The sequence below is a fragment of the Streptopelia decaocto genome (genome assembly GCF_964273445.1).
Source record: "Streptopelia decaocto genome assembly, chromosome: 8".
NCBI classification, from domain to species: Eukaryota; Metazoa; Chordata; class Aves; order Columbiformes; family Columbidae; genus Streptopelia; species Streptopelia decaocto.
Window position 1 is genome coordinate 21,999,192 of NC_138662.1, and position 18,464 is coordinate 22,017,655.

The 18,464-nt window shown below is 58.9% G+C and overlaps 1 protein-coding gene across 1 annotated transcript in view; it reads right to left on the reverse strand.

The window, feature by feature from the left end:
• PLXND1 (plexin D1) overlaps positions 1-18,464 on the reverse strand; it is a 75,853-nt gene that overhangs the window by 25,325 nt on the left and 32,064 nt on the right. Inside the window, exons 10-20 of the mRNA XM_082059726.1 lie at positions 15,914-16,003; positions 14,888-14,981; positions 12,446-12,609; positions 10,604-10,755; positions 10,299-10,398; positions 7,446-7,585; positions 6,827-6,994; positions 4,890-4,980; positions 4,350-4,625; positions 3,392-3,541; positions 450-564 (exon numbers count right to left, since the gene is read on the reverse strand). Of these exons, the coding sequence (XP_081915852.1) occupies positions 450-564; positions 3,392-3,541; positions 4,350-4,625; positions 4,890-4,980; positions 6,827-6,994; positions 7,446-7,585; positions 10,299-10,398; positions 10,604-10,755; positions 12,446-12,609; positions 14,888-14,981; positions 15,914-16,003 (1,540 nt within the window). The remainder of the gene's footprint in view (positions 1-449; positions 565-3,391; positions 3,542-4,349; positions 4,626-4,889; positions 4,981-6,826; positions 6,995-7,445; positions 7,586-10,298; positions 10,399-10,603; positions 10,756-12,445; positions 12,610-14,887; positions 14,982-15,913; positions 16,004-18,464) is intronic.

The window sequence follows — 18,464 nt, forward strand, 5'->3', positions numbered from 1 at the left end:
TCCGGGCGCTCGCTGTCCTCCCCCGCGCCAGGCGTCTGTCACCGGCTGCTGCTGCTGACAGGACCTGGCCCGGCTGCACCCAGGACGGTCACGCCAGCGAGCGAGCCCCGTTCAAGTCAGGACAAGTCCTGGACCTTTCTCACACCCTCTGTATTTTGTATTATAACAGCTACTAAGTGTTTGCGGGCAAGGGTATGTTTATAAATACCACAGGCTCTAATAACAGCTGAACTATGGATTCAGCAGCATGAGCTCCGTGCTGCAGGACACTTCATCCTGGGTGCCGCCTTGGTCCTGTACAAAGATGAGCAGCTCCTTGCTGCACCCACACAGGCTCAGGTTCACATCCTGCACAACTGCAGCACTCAGAGGTTTCCTACGTGTGAGCCATCTGCACCCTGTGAGCAAAACCCTTGGCACAGCCAGAACTCCTCATTCTGTCTCCTTACCTACAACCGAGAGCACCAGCAAGATGCTGCAGATGACGATGGAGACGATGATCGCGGTCTCTCCTCCCCCGAGGTGCAGCATTGCGATCGTGTAGTTGAACTTCCCCACTTGGATCTGCGAGGAGGAGGAGCGGGAGCTGAGTGGCGCGGTGCCAAGCGCTTGGAGCCCAGCAGGGACAGGGCTCGGGCAGCGCACGGCAGCTCAAGGACATGCTGCCCCAGCTGTCCCTGTCACAGCTGGACTCTGTGTGTCCCACAAGAGCCCAATTCCCTTCCCGCGTGCTGGGGTGAAAGCCCAGCCCAGCTGCCGGCAGGCTGCGGTGGTGCCATCCCAGGGCTTTGGTGGCAGAGCCACGGGCTCCAGCCTGTGCCACGGCCCCACTGTACCCACCCAAGCACGAGACACCTTTCCTGGAGCGCTGGCCGCACCGCACAGCGCTGCCTGCACTGCCTCAGTGAGAAATCGCTCCCACTAATCTCCCAGCTCTCGTGCCTCTGGACGGCCCTTGAATCCCAGCTGCTTCCTCCTCCTAAAGCAGAACCGCTGCCACCCAGGAGGAGACTGAGGAAACTTTAAAGTCTTTGAAACACAAATAAAGCAAGGGAAAAAAAAATAATGAGGCCAGAGACAAGAAACGATGGTGCAGCTAAAGCAGTGCGCTGGGTGTCAGGGTGCTGGCTCTGCTCCCAGCCCGACTGCTTGTGACACCAAGCACAGGCACTCGAGCTCAGCCCCTGGGTCTCCTGCCCGGCAGGAAGAGGCCAGCGCACGTCACAGGCCGGCTGCAGAGTTTACGCGCTGCTGTTTATAAATGGTTCTCTAGGCCCCTGGGATGAAAGGGCTCGACAGCATCATCTGATAAGGAAAACTCATGACATGCAAGTCTTTCGCTTCTGGAAATGCAAGTTTCACTTCTCTCAAGAACTGAGAAGTGAGAAGAACTTGGGTAAAAAATTGAAACTAAGTAGGAAAGAGATGGAATAATCCTACGGTTCCATCTGTGTCACGGAGCACCGCCGGGACAGGTGCACACTGTGGTGCAACCACAGCCAGCCCTCAGCAGCTGGGACAAAGCCGTGCCACAAGCAGGGCCTTCCCGCCACATCCACGCACCGAGCATGCACAGCGCACGGCGCACAGCTCCATCCGCCGGGAAATCCGAGCCCTTGAGCTTGTGAACGGGATCCCCTCGGTACTAAACTAAACCAAAATCAAGCTCCAGATGCACTGGTAGAGACGTCCAAAGAGCTACTTGAAAGTGACCCCCCAAACACAGGCACACTCAGGAACCCCATCTTCAAGCTCCTTCTCTCCACAGGCAGCTCCTGCTGCCCAGTGCGACTCAGTGACACGGACCCGGCCGCAGAACAGGCACACTCGAAATCACAGTCGGACTGAAGACCGAGAGTGAGCCACGTTTTAAAGGGCTGTTCTGTGCTCTGATCACTGCAGATGTGAGCTCTACTGTCTACGCAAGAACAAAGTGGGGAGTCACAACAACAACAGGCGTCAGCGCAGCAGAGGAACCCGCAGCAGCGGCGCAGGCTGGGCGGCCCCGGCAGTGCGGCCGTGGGCGGGGGCACCGCTGCGCACTGCAGCGCACCGCAGGACCGGCCCGCGCCAGCACCGCTCACACCAGCGCGTTGCCAAGGCAGCTGCTGCCGACGGGACGGCCAGCAGGCGATAAGGACCACGCAGGAGGTTTAATGAGCGCACGCAGACCCGAGCACACGATGGTTTAGCTGCGCTCTCACTGCTGGGACACTCCTGACACCTACGTGACTCCTCAGGGCTGGGTATCGCGCTCCTGCTTCCTAGGGACCTACCAGGGCACTGCCCTGAAGCTTTTATGTCAAACCAAGACCAGCAAACTCATAGATTCCTCTTCTTCCCCAAAGGGATTTCCCTGTTTCTCAGTTCTCACTTAAACCAAAATTACCCCATTTAAAATTTCCATTTAAATGACTCGTGAGATTCTGCTACTTCTGCATTTCCATATTTCCAGTTTGCAACAGAATTTCATCCATGACAGACTGTAACCAGCAAACTGGACAACCCCGTCACTGAACTGGTGGCACATGTTCGTGCCTCTCTCTGGGCAGCACGGGCACACAGCCTTGTCTCCATCCCCAGCCCTCCTGCTGCTCCTCCTCCTCCTCGCTGCCCACGCTGCTGGCTCCACCGCTTCTCTGTTAACACGTGGATGGGAGGGGGCTGCAGGGCCTCAGACCATTGGAACAGCGGCATTTTCCCTCCAGATACAAAGGGCCATCGCCACGTCCCTGCGTGGCAACGCGCTGCATACCACGTGTGGGAAACGGAGGGTGAGGAAAGCGGTAAGTCAAGCCCTCTATGGAAAAAAGGGCAGTAACACAGAATTGTGCATTTTGCAGAAAGGAGGATGAACAACAGTCCTGAACGCTGAAATCTCCACAGTGACAGAACGGCGGCCCCTGGGAAGCACCACGGCACTTTCCAGCCCTGTGTCCTCCTCCTGCCCCCCCGCTCACGCCGCAGGGACCTGTCTCCATCCAGGGGCTTCCTGCAGCCCGGAAAGGGTCAGTTCTCACGGCCACGGCAGCTCTTCTGCTGGCAGCAGGAGCCCAGCTGACCGAAAACTCTGTGGAAATCCCCAAATGTATCTCACAAGTGCCAGAAAGGGAATTACTGCAAGTGACACAGACTCAGATGCCCGGGATTTCACAGCTTTACCAGAACTGACAGACTCGCAGCCCAGCCACAGCACCGTGACTCCGCCAGCAGCTGCGGTGCCTGTGATGGAGCGTGGCGGCTCCCCCGTGACACGGGCAGCCCCGACACCAACACCTGCACCGCGACAGCCGCGAGCGCAGCGAGCTCTGTCCGTCCCCGGCCACCCTGCCGGGCTGCGGGAGCGGCTGCGCTCCTGCCGCGCTCAGAGCGCGGGGCTCCTGGCACTCACCGTCACCGGCAACTGTCTCTCCGAGGTGCTCAGGGACTCGTTGACGGAGCAGTGGATGACTTTGTCCGAAACAATCTGGATCTCGCACGAGATTAGGCCGATTTTCACTTGGTACTCAGTGCTTTCCAGGCCCAGGCTGTCAGGCTCTTTCTAATGACAAAAATAGAATCAGGATGTCAGTCTTTAGAGTAGCAGTCAGAATTGCAACAGATTTTCCTGCTTTACTTTCCGTATTCCCTGCTGTTTTTCAGACCTGGGGGCATCCTCCCTCTCCGAGGACATTTTTCCAGCACTCTGCAGGAAACCCAGAACCAGGCCAGTCCCCATTTTCCTGTTTCCCATTCCTCACTCTGCGTGGGGCACAGGATGCGCAAGCCCCTCGTGGAACCTGGAAAAATCTGCTTCTGCTGTGGCGTGGCTGTGCAGCGCAGATAAGAATCTGAGCGCACCTGGGAGGGGAAGGATGTGCAGCGGAGGAGACGGCCGGGGCGCGTCTGCGAGCCTGAGAACAGGGGCCGTGTTCCTCAAACACAGCGCAGCCCGTGAGGATATCCTGCGGTGAACAATGGCCTTTGAATGACTATTGCGCATTGTCCGAGCCGCTGGGCTGCTGTACCGTGACTTCCTTGCTAACCGAGCTGAATTCAGTAGCCAAAAGAGAAGAATGCGTGACCTGTTTCTGCAGGAATAAATATCTATTGTTGTGACCTTCTGGAGTACCTGCTTGATTTCAGGCCAGTGCATTCTTGTCCTTTTTCATACGTTCAGTATTTTATTTAGCTTCTTGCTATTATATCCTTCAAACGTGGCTCCTCTGTGATGGCTCAAAGGGCACCCAGGTCTGTGTCTCCTGGTGCAGGTGCAGCGGCTGAGCAACAGCTGCCTGCTCCTGCATCCCCTCCGCAGCCGCCCCCGTCTCCCTCCCGCACTGTGTCCAGTCACTGTGCCGCTCTCTTACGTGTATGACCAGGGTTAAGGGCTCGCCAGGGTGGTGCTTGATCCACTTCTCCTTCTTGGCCGTGGAGAACTGGGGGTCGGCGTAGTACTCCATGCTGAACTTGCTGAGGTGCAGGGCCTCCTCGGGGTACAGCTCCTCGTCCGGCGCCGGGCGCGCGTCTGCGTAGCGGCGCCCGTTGAGATAGAAGTCGACGGGCGCGGGTTTGCTCCCCACCGTGGTGTTGGAGGCAGCGGGAGAGGGGCAGGTGATCATGGCGTCGGTGTGAACCTTACAGCTCTGGAAACAGGAGAGGCAACGCACGTCAAAGAAAAGACACTCTGAGGGCCCCCAGGCAGCACCGTCAGGCACACTGACAGCACCCAAAACACGGCTGACAACAACAATCGCTGTGTGGGCACAAATGAGCCTGTCGCTCAGCTGAGCTAACCACGGTAACAGCCTGAACACGGGCTGGGGCCTCCGCTTCAGCCCTGAACAGCCCCAGGCACAGGACGCAGCCCTGCTCCCCGCTACCGAGTGACACCGCGCAGGGACACCCACCGTCTGCTCTCTGCCGATGCCACGGACCACCATGGACACGTTCTGGACCAGCTCAAAGCCTCTTCCTTCCAGGGTGATGATCCGGCCGCCGCTTTGAGGAGAAGGAAGAAAGAGAAGGTGATTGGGGCGGACAGCACGGAGCAGCGAGGTGCCACGGCCGGTGTCACCTGCTGCCGTTTTACCAGGGTGTTTCCCAGCCGTCTGAGCACAGGACACAGCCCAAGAGCCGAAGCCTTCCTCCCCGCTGCAGCACACCCACTGCTGCCGGGACCGGGGCAGGATGAGGAGCAGCAGCTGCTGTGCTGAACCGGGGAGCCTCCTCCAGCAGCACAAACTGTCCCCTTGCTCCCACACCCCATGGGTACCAAGCAGGTCGCGCAGGCCACTCCGACCACAGAAAGCGGGGGCCGGGAGCTGTTCCCTGTCCCGGCCCCGCGGAGCCCTGGAGAGGGACGAGACCCGTTAAGGCTGACAGGGATCCTGCACCTCCCAAACACTTTGACACAGGTTAGAATGTGAAAGTTGGTTTGTGTTTTGGATCTGCTGCCTGGGGAATGTGCAATATGGGCCTCTCAATGTGCAGTCAATTAAGCACAGTAACGAGACGGCTCTGCCAGGCAGGGCACGGAGCAGAGAACAGCACCGCCTGTCTGCTCCGGACCCCGCGCTTACCTTCCCCTTCCTGCCCATCGCGTTCGTAGTATCTGTCACACCACTCAGGACTTACAAATCCCATTATCTCCAGACTACTCCAGACAGTGACTTTGGGTCCAAGGCCGTGAAAGTCAGGTTGTCTGAAATCTTTTACAATGCTGTAGATACCGCTATGTACTTATGATCCAAGTTTCTAACAAAGAGCCTGTTGAATCCACAGACTAGTTTACAACTGCTGTTTTGTTTTGAACTTTGCTCACACAGATTATTTTAGCAATATGGTAAGACACATCAGATTCAGCTACATTTTTACACAAGTGATTGACCCCACACGGTTAACAGCACAGCAATGCACCGGGGCAGCCAGACTGCAGGAGCCACCGAGCAGCCTGTCACATTCCCAGCGGTTGAAATTTGGAAACTGCTGTAAATACCAGGAAAGCCGAGTACGGTGATGGAGAAATACCCCGGGGTTTCCCTGGTGAATATGGTCGGTGACGTTGTCCCGCTGTCTGTGTGCTGGACGCCGCGCAGCCCCGCTGGCACCCGAGGAGCTGTGCTGTGAGTCACCGCTCGGCCCTGCCATTGACTGCCCACAGCCTCTGCCACGGCCCTGGGACGCCGGGACGGCTCCGCTCCAGGGACGGGACCCGAGTCCCTGTGCGCCCGCGCCCCGGCCGCTGCCTCTGGCTCCTGCAGCACCGTGCCAGAGCCCAGAGCTCCTGGAGAGCCCTGGGTGCTCCAGGCTCGCGGCGAGGAAGGTGGGATTTCACCAGGGCACCCAGAGGAACGGGAGCCCAAGAGCTCCACAGAGAGACACGAAATTAAAAGCAACACACTTTAAAAATGAAATACTTTGACCTCGGGGAAAGGCTGAAATCCAAAATTACAAATCTCAGCTTATCCTCCAGCAGTTTTACTGCCAAGAAAAGTCTTCAGGGTCTCATAAAGCCCCTGACCTGAACCCCCCAGAAGCACCCACCAGGTGCACACAGTACAGTCACCAATGCCGACTTTTTTCCGTGTCTTAAATGCACAGAAATGAGCTACAGACAGTGCTGGTGCGTGAGGCCTCTCCTACTCCAGTGCCGGGCACCCCGGAGCCCTGCGGTGCCCTTCGGTACCCGTCTGCAAGGCCGCGTGTGACGCCGCGGGCCGAGGAAGCCCCTTCTCCCCGCGGGAGAGCACCGCTCGCTCTGCATTCCGCACCAGTTCAGAGCCTCATTTCAACAAAGGCCACCAACGCGGGCAGGCTCATGTGTCTGCTGGGGGAGAGAGCTCACCTGATCTGGCTCTTTTTGGGGTTGATGTCTGATATGATCGGGTTCTTCTCATACTTGAACGTGATGTTGTGGCTGGTACAAGACTTGTTCTCAAACTGGACGCAGACCGGCACGGCTGTGGTGAGCTCGGCGGCCGGCATGGTGCAGGTGATGGTGCTGTCGTTGCGGCTGCGCGGGGAGAGGTGCGTCAGCAGCGGGAAACCGCACCGGGAGAGCGGCCGCAGCGCCTGACCCCCGGCCCCATTTCCCCCAGCCCCTGGAAGGCGTTCAGCAGAGACAGGCAAGAGGGAGCTCCCGGTCACAGGCCAATCACCTATTAATTATGCTGCCTACTAACAAGCAATCCCGAGCACACAGCAGCACAGGCTGCCAGGCTCATCTCCTGTACAGCCAAAGGGGAAGGGCAGGCCCCGCATCTTCCCGCCGATGCGATGGGAACACGCAGAGCAGAGGTTGCTGCTGCAGCAGCAGGGCCCTGGGCACGCAGGTGCCTCTGCCCGCAGCAGCGCTGGGCACGGAGCTCACGCCTGATCTCCTCCTGATCTCCCAGGGGACAATATCACCCCTCCCAAGGCGCTGGCTCCTGTCACCAGCTCAGTGCCAGCCCAGAGTGTCCCACCTGAGGTCAGTGCACTGCCTGGAGCCATTGACAAGGACACGGAGCTCGGAGCCGACATCCAGCCTGCTGCCTCGGATGGTCACCCTGGTTCCTCCTGCCTTCGGGCCGTTCAGGGGAGCGATGGACTGCACCACGGGAAGCTGAGAACAAAAGGGAAATCTGTTTGCTACTCTGGTAAATTCACATTTGGATACTCCACACTGCGCATGGGAATTGCTTCAGCAGATTTAAGTACCCAGCATTGTGAGGCTCTGAAACAGCAGCACAGCTTTTGCTGGCAAGGTTTCAGAACAAGGAGAGAGGCACATGTGCTGAAGAGTGAGATCATCCAAAACCTCTGTGACTCTCTGCAGTCCCTAAACTCTGGCAATAAATGAGACCTGAGTCCAGATTGGAGCCCAGGATCCCACCAGTCGCTTGAGATTTCCAATGGAGGGTCCAGAGCTGGCGACAGCTCAGGGTTCACTGACAAAAGGAAATCTCCCATTCATTGCAGCTCCACCACCTCTGCCCTTCCAGACCCACATGAACCCCCCGGGACAACGATCTATGAAAATCGCCACATGAGTCCGCATAACTGAATATCAAAGTCCTCCTTGAGGAAGCTTCGAATCTGAATCTCTTGGACCAAGGGAGAAGTTACTTTGCCCATGGCCATTTTCAGCAGCAATCAGCATATGTGTCATCTGCATTTACAGCCCCTGGAAACCTTCTCGAGGTGCATGAGCTCGAGGCTTTGATAACAAAGCAGCACGGAACCCTCGTGCCCCGGGAGAGGCTGCTGGGCACCGTGCGCTGGACAGGGCAGCGCGGGCAGAGCAAACACCGACTCCACGGCCCTTCCCAAAGGCAGCTGGTGGTTCCTGTCAAACACACGCACCCCGGAGGCCCCCGCGCCCGCTCAGCGCCACGGCCCGTCCCTGCTGCAGCCGCGGAGCCAACGCGCCGAGCTGCGGCGCACGCCTGGTGCCGATGCCCTTTGCTGTCAATCCCAGCACACAAACACGCTTATTAATAGCTATCCTTGCCCTTGTCCTGCACTCAGAGGGCTTTATTTCTCTGCAGCCATTTCCTCTGTTGTTTCTGATCATTACCCACTTCCACAGGATTCATTTTTGTTAATTTGTATTTCTGAGCGTCTGCAGGCAGCTCTCTCCTGCCCTTGGCCCCTGACCTGCGCATTCAAATCCGCAGTTATAACAACAGAGGAGAGGATTATTCATGTTCCCCAAAGCCTCCCAGCTCTTCCTCTCACAAGAGCCAGGGGCTACTGCTCTCGGTGCGCTGCCAGCACTGACGGCCCCACCGCAACTGCTGCAGATTCAGCTCACTTGCCAAATCCAGCTCATCCTGCGCCTGCTATCATGTCCTGGAGAAGACTCCTGACCATGTTTCTCCCTCCTCCTCTGCAGAAATACAGCTGAATACCGTTTCTTCTAAATACATCTAACATGGACTTTTAAAAGACAGAGCACACAAATAAGGCTTGGTATTTTGCAAAGGACTGTCTTTGGAAGGGCAGTTCTACAAGTCTTTTAGACTTTTTCAGGTAAACTGCTATCAACGCCCAAGCTCAGGTGTCACCGAGACCAGCCCTGCATGGTGCAGTCTGCTTCATCTCCACGTCATTGCACAGGAGAGGACAGTCGAGACAACTGAATGGCGCTGCTTGGCTTGCAAACGGTGCCGAAGCCACTTTTGGTGTGGAACAGCAGCTACATGTCGTGCAGCTTCACTCCCCAACACGTGTGCGCAGAGCAGGACACGTCTCATCTCTGCTCAGGCTTTGCTGAGACAGAGCCAGACAGACACAGCTCCCCTCCCGCCGCGAGCCGCCGGCCCTTGCCACAGCCCCGCTCGGGAGCCGCCGGCCTTTGCCACAGCCCCGCTCGGGAGCCGCCGGCCCTTGCCACAGCCCCGCTCGGGAGCCGCCGGCCCTTGCCACAGCCCCGCTCGGGAGCCGCCGGCCCTTGCCACAGCCCCGCTCGGGAGCCGCCGGCCCTTGCCACAGCCCCGCTCGGGAGCCGCCAGCACGGAGCGGCCAGACCCGCTGTGGGCTCAGCGACCGCCTTTGCTCCTCTGGCTCTGCTCAGCGCTTGAGCCTTCACAGCGTTTCCTGAGAGGGCTTCTCCTTGCACGCCGAGCAACAGAGGCGGGCTCAAGTGTCCCCTGGCACCATCCTCTCGTTTGCCCTGGACACGTGGGGCTGCCCTGAATAGCGTCTGGCCAGAGAACAGGGTGCTTGCAGGAAAGAGAAGAGCTGCATGGGTTTCTTTTAGGTTTATGGAGATGAAAGTTACCTTTGTGAGATGGTACAGTACAAAGCCATACAGGGCTTTTCTTTGTATAATAGCACAGGGTTAGCTCAAATTTAATCCCTACACATTATTCTCATGCATAAACTAAGACAATCTCTGCAGCAAAAAGTATCAGCTCTAAAACACGTGAGTCCACAGTACACAGCTTACATAGCACAAAGAGACTTTGCAGGTCTCAAAAAATCTCACAGGTTGTTACCGGCACTTCAGCAAAAGAGGAGGAATCAAAAATGAGCTCCTTTTTATAGCAGGAGAAACAATGATCCAGCCAGGACAAGTGACAACCCCCGGCAGGCGCTGGGACTGGCTGGAGGTGTGTGAGCCGCCTCCCGGCCGCGGCGCTGCCCCGGCGCTCGGCTCGCCAGACCCGGCTCAGGTGAGGAGCAATCACCAGCTGCTCCTCCAGGGCCCTGGCGGTTTTCGCTGCAGATGGTTTGTCGCAGCCCGCTGGGGCACGGGCCGCGGCTCCTTCACAGGGTGCAGGGAGCGCCTGTGGGAGAACCGCCAGAGACACAGCCCGGGGGACACTACTCACCACGTAGGAGTATCGCTCCCTGGACCTCCCCTCCCGGCTCACGTTGACTGTCACCACGTCCGAAAATGCCTCCAGAGCCTCTCCGGTCCGGCACACGATCCTGCGGACGGCAAAGGGCGGTTGGCGGCTGTGCCACCCCGCCGGAGCAGAGGGGAGAGCCCACGGCCCCCTCCTCCTGCAGGGTGCCCGGGCAGCACCCACCAGTGCTCCTGCCCAGGGACCCAGCGCGCCAGGCAGAACGGGTGAGCAACAGGGATGGGGGGACAGGGACGGGGACAGGGCCCTCCTGGCTGCACAACACTCACGCCTCGGAGACGACGTATCGGCGGGGCAGCGGCGCGCACGGCACGCTGCCAATCCTGACGGCGCCCAGCACGTCGCTGAAGCGGCGGCCCAGGTTCCTCCCGCGGATGGTCAGCAGCGTGCCCCCCTCCAGCGGCCCCCGCAGCGGCTCGATCTGCGGCACCGAGGGACAGGGTGGAGGGAACCGCCGGGGAGGTTCCTGCCTTCACCCCCAAGGCTGTGCCCGCGCCCACGTCCCCCTGTCCCCGTGGAGCGGCCGGGCTGGCTCCCCGCAGCAGACCCACCGCCGCGCTCCGTCGCCGCAGCTTGGCGCACGAGAAGCCATCACTGTGTCTGGTACCGGGGTTTGGGCAGCAATTACTCCAGCTGCAAACACATCTGGGGTGAAGCATCACGCCTTCCACACCTCTGTTTTGAATGGACTTGGGGCAGAGACCAAGCCAGAGATACGGGAACCCAGAGGAGGGATGTCGGCGTGCCGGGAAGAGAGAGCCCGAGCACCATGTTTTTAAGGGCTGTCCCTAACAAAGCGGGGCCTTTCAGGACAAAACCAAGACAAAGCGTGCTGAGGCACGAAGCAGGGCCAGGACAGCAGCCTGCGGCGCCCTGAGGCGGCACCACGGGAGGAGGCGGCTGCTCCCCGTTCATCCTCTGCACCGCGGGATTTTCAGCGGCAGCTGCCCCCCACTGCCAGGGGACAGGAGCTGGTGTGACACCGTTCACCAAGCAGTGTCCCTGCGCAGGGCCCTGCACTGTTCAGCAGGCGGGACAAACCCCTCCCGTTCAGAAACGGCTCTTTTCCCCTTGCAAAGGCAGCGGCACACAGAGCCGGCACGACGTGCCCGCTGGCACCGGCAGCCAGGGCTGGTCCCTCTTAGCCCGCCGCGTCCCCCCAGGACAGCTCTGTGAGCGCTGGTTTCTCACGTGACTGCAGGGGATTTGGATTTACCAGCTACTGTTTGCCAAGGAAATGGCGACAGAGTCCTGCGATGCTCTGTGACCTGAACTGTGGTTTCCTTCCATTATTTTCTGGCGAGGTGCTGATAACAGTCGGTTGTGGGGAAGGGCAGGCTCGCAGGCCAGCCCCCCCCCACGGTGACGAGGGAAGAGGCCGGCGATGGGGATCCTGCCGTCCCACCATCCCTCCACGCAGCACCCGGATTTGGAGCAGCTATGGCTACACACCTCCCTAAGACACAAATCCCACATCCTTGAGGATTCTGATGTTCGCATTAGCTGTTCTGCCTCTCCAGCTTCTCCCTTCCCAGGGAGCTCATGTTCGGATTTGCTCTCTATCCTCTCTTTGCTGCTCGGCTCATGCCGTACCTCTAAGCAGAACCCCAGATCCAAATGCCCCCAAACAAACATTCATTCAACTACAATTTCAATAAAACTCATTTCAAAATGCATAATGGCAAAACGTCCCTTGGCCACTCTTAATCTCAGCAGAACCGCAGAGCACATGTGCCGGGAGATAGTGCTGGCATTCCTGTTTCAGCTATGCTCCATTAAACACTATTCCTGATAAGTCCTTCAGCCGACCCTACAAATCTTTCTCGCTTTTACCAGCCCCAGGAACTCTGGGACATTTTGATTGTGCTGCTGTTGTTTTTCCCCACTAATGTGACAAAGATTGGGTCTTGTCACTAGCGAGATGTCCTTGGCATCAGGTTACTCAACAACATGGAAAGTCAGTGAGTAATTCAGTGCTGGCTGTGACCCCGTCCCGTGCCGGGACAAAGCGCGGTCCCTCCCGTGTCCCCAGTGGGGACAGCGCAGCGGGTCCCAGCTCTGCGCACCCTTGCCCGGCCACCAGCACCCTCCATGTCACACTGGGGTCTCACCTTCCTGATCTCGGGCGCGGGGCAGACGTCGGAGAGCGGGGTCCCCTCGCCGTGCAGGCGGCAGCTGGAGCTGCTCTCGCTCCAGACGCAGCGGTGCCCCAGGTCCTCCCTGCCCAGGCACTGCGAGCAGTCGGCGCTCCCGGTGGCGCAGTTGTACACCTCCACTGAAACGCAGAGACGACGTGAGCTCCTGGGCCGACTCCATAGCCTTGCTCAGCGGGAGGCACTCCCACCCCCGCTCCCCCAGCCCGGCTATATTAATCCCAGTAACATCTGAAACCCCGGGGATGAGCAGAGCAGTTTGCACACACAGCGAGACGAGGCAGCGCTTGGCTGCCATCCTGAAGATTTCCCAGAAGGACTGGGTGCTTGTTCTCACTGCGATGTAATTTAGCACTTTCTTTTCCTTTTTCTTCCTCTTGAAAAACAAACAACACCCAAACTCGGAACCTTTTGTCAATTTATGCTTCATGTTTCCAACTCTCAGCATCCACATGGGAAGCCGCTTGGCAAAGCTGGCTCCATCCTGTTAGCAAAGCAGGAACGCTGCTTCCACGCTGACAGAAAGGGGACGGCTGGGCGCTCTGCGCAGTGTTTACAGCGCCCTTCCTCCCCCGGTGACCACGGGCCCCTTCCATTGACTTCTCCCTTCAGACCTGCTCAGCTCAGCTTCCACATCATTTTCCTGCACCTCCTCATTAGCTGCTGCCCTGGGTTACGTTTCCTCTCCAGCCTAAGCCTCTGCTGAAGGAGTGTGGGCATCCGCTGAGATAAACAGCCACAAACACTCAGGAAACGTGGTTTTCACACCCTTTTCCCCAGAGGAGACTTTGCAGGAGAACATAAAACAAAGAAACAGTCACATTTTGCACTTCTGTTCACGGGAGGGTCTCACGGTGCTTCATAAGCAGCCAACAAATCCCCCAGGTTCAACGGCCTGTGCTCGTGCTCGCTACACGCCACTGGCACCGAGGGGCTCCCCCATTCTCCACACACAAAGAGCTTATTTCACCTCCTCGAGTCCACCCAGGGAGTTACACGGGTTGGTTTCCACCCGACAGCAAGGAGCTGTGACTCCTTCAGTGGACTACCAAAACGCAGTTTACGATAAAAGCTAATAAACACCGAAATAATAAACACTAATAACAGTAATTCCATTAAAGACACTAAAAAAGATGCACCCATTTATCACTGGCCCTGCAGATCTCCGCTTGCAAGTCAGCCTCTCTCATTTTACTTCCACCAATCTGCTCCAGGCGAGGAGGAGCTGGAGCAGCCCAAGGTCCCACAGGAGCTCCAAATATTCTGGCACATTCGGATCGATGCGACCACAGCCCGTGTGCGCAAGCTCTGTGTGCGCGGGGGGGGCTCTGCGCTCCCTCCGCTCCGCTGCCAGCGCCACCCACGCCGGGAACCCGGAGCCCGCGCTCGCTCGTCAGAGCGTGCTCAGCTCACATCTCCCACCTCTCTGTCTCAAAAATACAGTCACCCTCCTCTTTCTGCACGGAAGTCGTGCCTCATGCCTGCACCCGTGCTGCTATTTCAGGGGTTATTTCACCAATGTGGAATGCATTGCAAGATAAGTCTCCTTTACACTGGGATTTACTATGGGGGAACCTTTTTACCCCGGGTCAGTGGCTGATGGTGCTAACGTCCCTCTGCCCCTTACAGCTCTCTGCCAGGGGAAACCTTACTCGGGCATCCAGCTCTCATCTGCTTCCAGGGCTGATCAGTTCCTTCTTCTGCAGCTGCTGACACTGCTGAGAAGGAGAAGCCCCCAGCGCCGGAGCCCGCGGCGGGAGCAGCGTGGGTGCGACGGCGAGTCCCGCAGCGCTGGCCGCGGTGCAGGCGCTGGCTCTCGGGCCCGTCCCGTCTAAATGCCGTGTCTGAGCGCACTCAGTCTGCTCCCCGCCCGCCTGGGCCCGCTGATGGAGCAAGGGCTCTGCTGGGAACCCGAGCGCTGCTCCAGAGACCAGCGGGCCGGTCTGAAATGTGTTTACACATTTCTCAGCACAGGAGTTAAAGACTCAATTTTTACAGCGCGCTGAACCTCCATGTCACCTCCTGTGAGCTCAGGGCAGAGCGCTGCCTCGTCCCTCATCTCCTCTGGAGGGAATTCCTGCCTGGGCCTGGGGACACCCCCCATCTCTGCTGCGACCCACAGTGACCCACAGCACCAGCACAGCCCGTCCAGAGACCTCAGCCGTGGCCTGTGCTCAAGGACAGGGCTTGGCTTCCCTCGGTGCCAAGGGGATGTCTGTCCCTGGGCGTCCGTCTGGCTCCTGGGCACTTGTTCACAGGCATGCGACTCCAGGCAAATACATTTTTTGCATGTGCCCAGCTGAGCTGTGGTCTCTCTCCTGAATCTACACACTTTGCCAGGATTTTCAGTCATTCAGGCTGACCAGATGAGAGCAGAATAAAAATGTTTTCAACTCAGACCTGTCATCATCTCTGGGCTGTCGATAAATCTGTCTGGTCTGTCCTTCAGCTGAAGGTTCACGGGGAAGAGATGGCTCTTTTCTGAGGTGTGGAGCTGCGCACAAAAAACAAATCAAAAAAAGCTTAGGAAGTTCAGTAAAATACAAGAATCTATATGCACCCTACACAGATTAACGTTCCTCGTGAGGCTCCTCTGAACGCTGCTGCTCGGTATAGGAGGGTCTCCTCTTAGCAGGGCTAAGAGAGGGAGCGCTGCTTTCTGTCTGAATGACTTTGTGGAGGTCGCAGCGAAGGGCACGGGGCAGTGGGAGCAGAGCCCTGCCTGCTGCTTTCAGTACGAAGGACGGGAAACCCACCGAGCGGCCAGGCTGGGCATTTTCAGGACCGGGCCACAATACAGCTGTGCAGGTAACACGAAGGGAGAGCACTCCTCCGAAGCTTCTGCTCGCTGTATTCCCATCGGTGGGGGCCCAAACGCTGGCTGCAGCTCAGAGGTGCGGTTTTCCCTCCAACAACCACACACCGCTCGTTGGTGAGCGGCTGAGCATTTTCTCAGGCCAATTCCCAGCTCAGAATAAAAGCTACAGAAATAGCAACACTGAGAGGTGGCCAATTTTTTTTGCCTGAACTGAACTCTTCCCATTTGGAAAGGTAAACAAGCAGCTCCGTCCCAAAGCCCAGGGGAGCGGGGGCTGGAGCTGCTGCGGATCCCACGGAGCAGACGCCGCAGCGCCGGGGCCGTGAACGCCCCCCAGCACCAGCGCACGCACAGAGCCCCGCGCCGGAGGGGAGAGCCCCACGCCGGAGGGAGAGCCCCGCGCCGGAGGGAGAGCCCCGCGCCGGAGGGGAGAGCCCCGCGCCAGAGGGGAGAGCGAGCCTGGCTGAAGCTTTTTCCAGCTGGAAGCAGAGGGGGAGGAGGGAGGTGGCACCTCAGCTGCTGGGTGGGAGGTTGGGGACAAGACCCTCCCTGCCCTGGGACCTGCCCCACGCTGCGGGGAGCAGGGGCTGGCAGCCTCCCCGACTCACCAGCACGTGTATGCATTCCACAGCGGAGGAGTTCACCCACCGGGCTTCAAACGACCTGTCCGTCCCAAAATGGCACTCCAGAGCAGTCTCCTGGAGAGGGAAGACAAGAGCAGAATGGCTGCAACAGTCGTTTAAGTGCAGTTCTGCATCTCAGCCAACCCACATGGCAGGTGCCACGTCTCACCTTGCTCCTGCCACCAACACCTGAGCCGGGGACATGTGGCACATGCAGACCAAGTGACGTGCGGGCCAGGAGACGCGTCTGACCCACAGCACGTGCGGGCCAGGAGACGCGTCTGGCCCACAGCACGTGCAGACCAGGAGACGTGTCTGACCCACAGCACGTGCAGACCAGGAGACGCGTCTGACCCACAGCACGTGCGGGCCAGGAGACGCGTCTGACCCACAGCACGTGCAGACCAGGAGACGCGTCTGACCCACAGCACGTGCGGGCCAGGAGACGCGTCTGACCCACAGCACGTGCGGGCCAGGAGACGCGTCTGGCCCGCAGCACGTGCGAGGCAGGAGACGTGCTAGCGGGTACCTGGTTCCTCTGGCCCAGGGGTGTTTGCAGTTCATGCTGCAGTGCAGACCAAGAGCCAACGTGGCCCCAGGCTGCTTCGCCCAAACCAGACCAAATAAGCCCATGATTTGGGCTCAAAGCCACCTTCCTTCTTCTCCCAACAACTGCACAGAGCAATTCTCTAATTCAAATGAGGACCCAGCTGGGAGTGTGTTCAAAGGCAGACTTTCTGTGCTGTTTTCCTGATACACAAGGATGATAGCCTGCCCTGCGTTACTGCTCTGCCTCCATCCTGCAGGAACAAATGCTATCTCTGAGCAGGTTGATGCTGCACCACTGCTGAGCTCTGACCACCCTTTGAGAACTGATGGCTCTGATAAAAGATAAAAGCAAGCGCTGGGCTGGTGCAGGCAGCCGCTGGCTCAGGGAACACAAACACAGTGGGAGGGGGAACCAGCATCCCCAGCACATCGCCCGTGCCCGGCAGCTCCACCGTGCTGGCCGGTCCCGGCCCCAGAACCTGCCCGGGCGGCCCCGCAGCACCTGCTGGGACACGCATGGCCTGTGCTCCGAGCCCCATGGGACACGCGTGGCCTGTGCTCCGAGCCCCCATGGGACACGCGTGGCCTGTGCTCCGAGCCCCATGGGACAGGTGTAGCCTGTGCTCCGAGCCCCCATGGGACAGGTGTAGCCTGTGCTCCGAGCCCCCATGGGACAGGTGTAGCCTGTGCTCCGAGCCCCCATGGGACAGGTGTAGCCTGTGCTCCGAGCCCCATGGGACAGGTGTAGCCTGTGCTCCGAGCCCCCATGGGACACGCGTGGCCTGTGCTCCGAGCCCCCATGGGACAGGTGTAGCCTGTGCTCCGAGCCCCATGGGACAGGTGTAGCCTGTGCTCCGAGCCCCATGGGACAGGTGTAGCCTGTGCTCCGAGCCCCCATGGGACAGGTGTAGCCTGTGCTCCGAGCCCCATGGGACAGGTGTAGCCTGTGCTCCGAGCTGCCGTGGAAAGGAAGAAGAGGAGCAGGACGGAGAAGAAATCGCACCGGGTGCCCCAGGACAGCTTGCGGGGGGCAGCGGGACAGCCTGGGCCCGTCCCAGCACCGGCAGCGGCCCTGCCTGGCCCCTTTCCTGCTGACTCCATTTCCTACATGTGGAACCGCTTCCTCCTCAGCCGCCTCCAGCGCCCGCAGAGGAAGAGCGATTTCTCACCCTCGATTGCTGACTGCGGAGGGCACATCCTCCCGTGCTGGGGTCCGGTGGGAGCGGAGCCTCCGCAGTGCCCGGCAGCCCCGGCACAGAATCGGCAGCTCCACCGGCGCCTCCAACCTTCTCCTTTCCCTGCAGAATGAGGTGCCGCGTCCCCGGGACCCTCCGCAGGGCCATGGTGAACCAGGACCCCCGGGCCCCACTGAAGACCTGACCCAAAACGACACGGGGCAGCTGTCTACAAACACCAGAGCTTAGTCAGAGATTTTCCCAGTGCCGAGCTTCCCTGCCTCAAATTCCTCTGGTTCCTACTGGTGTGGGACACATCTCCAAACGCACCATTTGACGTCCACTCCCCCTTTTCACCCTGTTACAATCCGCAAGCCAGAACATTTCACAGAAAGGATTTTTTCACAAATAAAAGAGCTCTGCAGGGGTGACCAGAAGTCAGGTCAGAACACGTTTCGGCACTGCGCTCCACGCTGGGCCAGCACAGGCCCTGCGCAGCGCTGGGCTCTGCCCGCCAGTCCGACCTGGGGAGGGGCTCGGGGCGGGCCCGGCGCCGGCAGCGCGACACCGGCCGCTCTGCGGTGCAGCAAACACCAGAGGAAACTGGGGGTTTTAATTCCCCAAAACATTTGGTTCCAGTGACTGTGCTACAAGGTCCATAAACCTCCTTTTTCCACCAAATGCAAGAAGCCCATGGCTAACTGTGTGAGATCCCTGGAGAACACCGGGACACGAAGATCATGTCCCTCGGCTTTGCCTTGCAACCCCACTCCGATCGGGGTGGCTGCTCTCCACCAGCCCCTGCGGCCAGT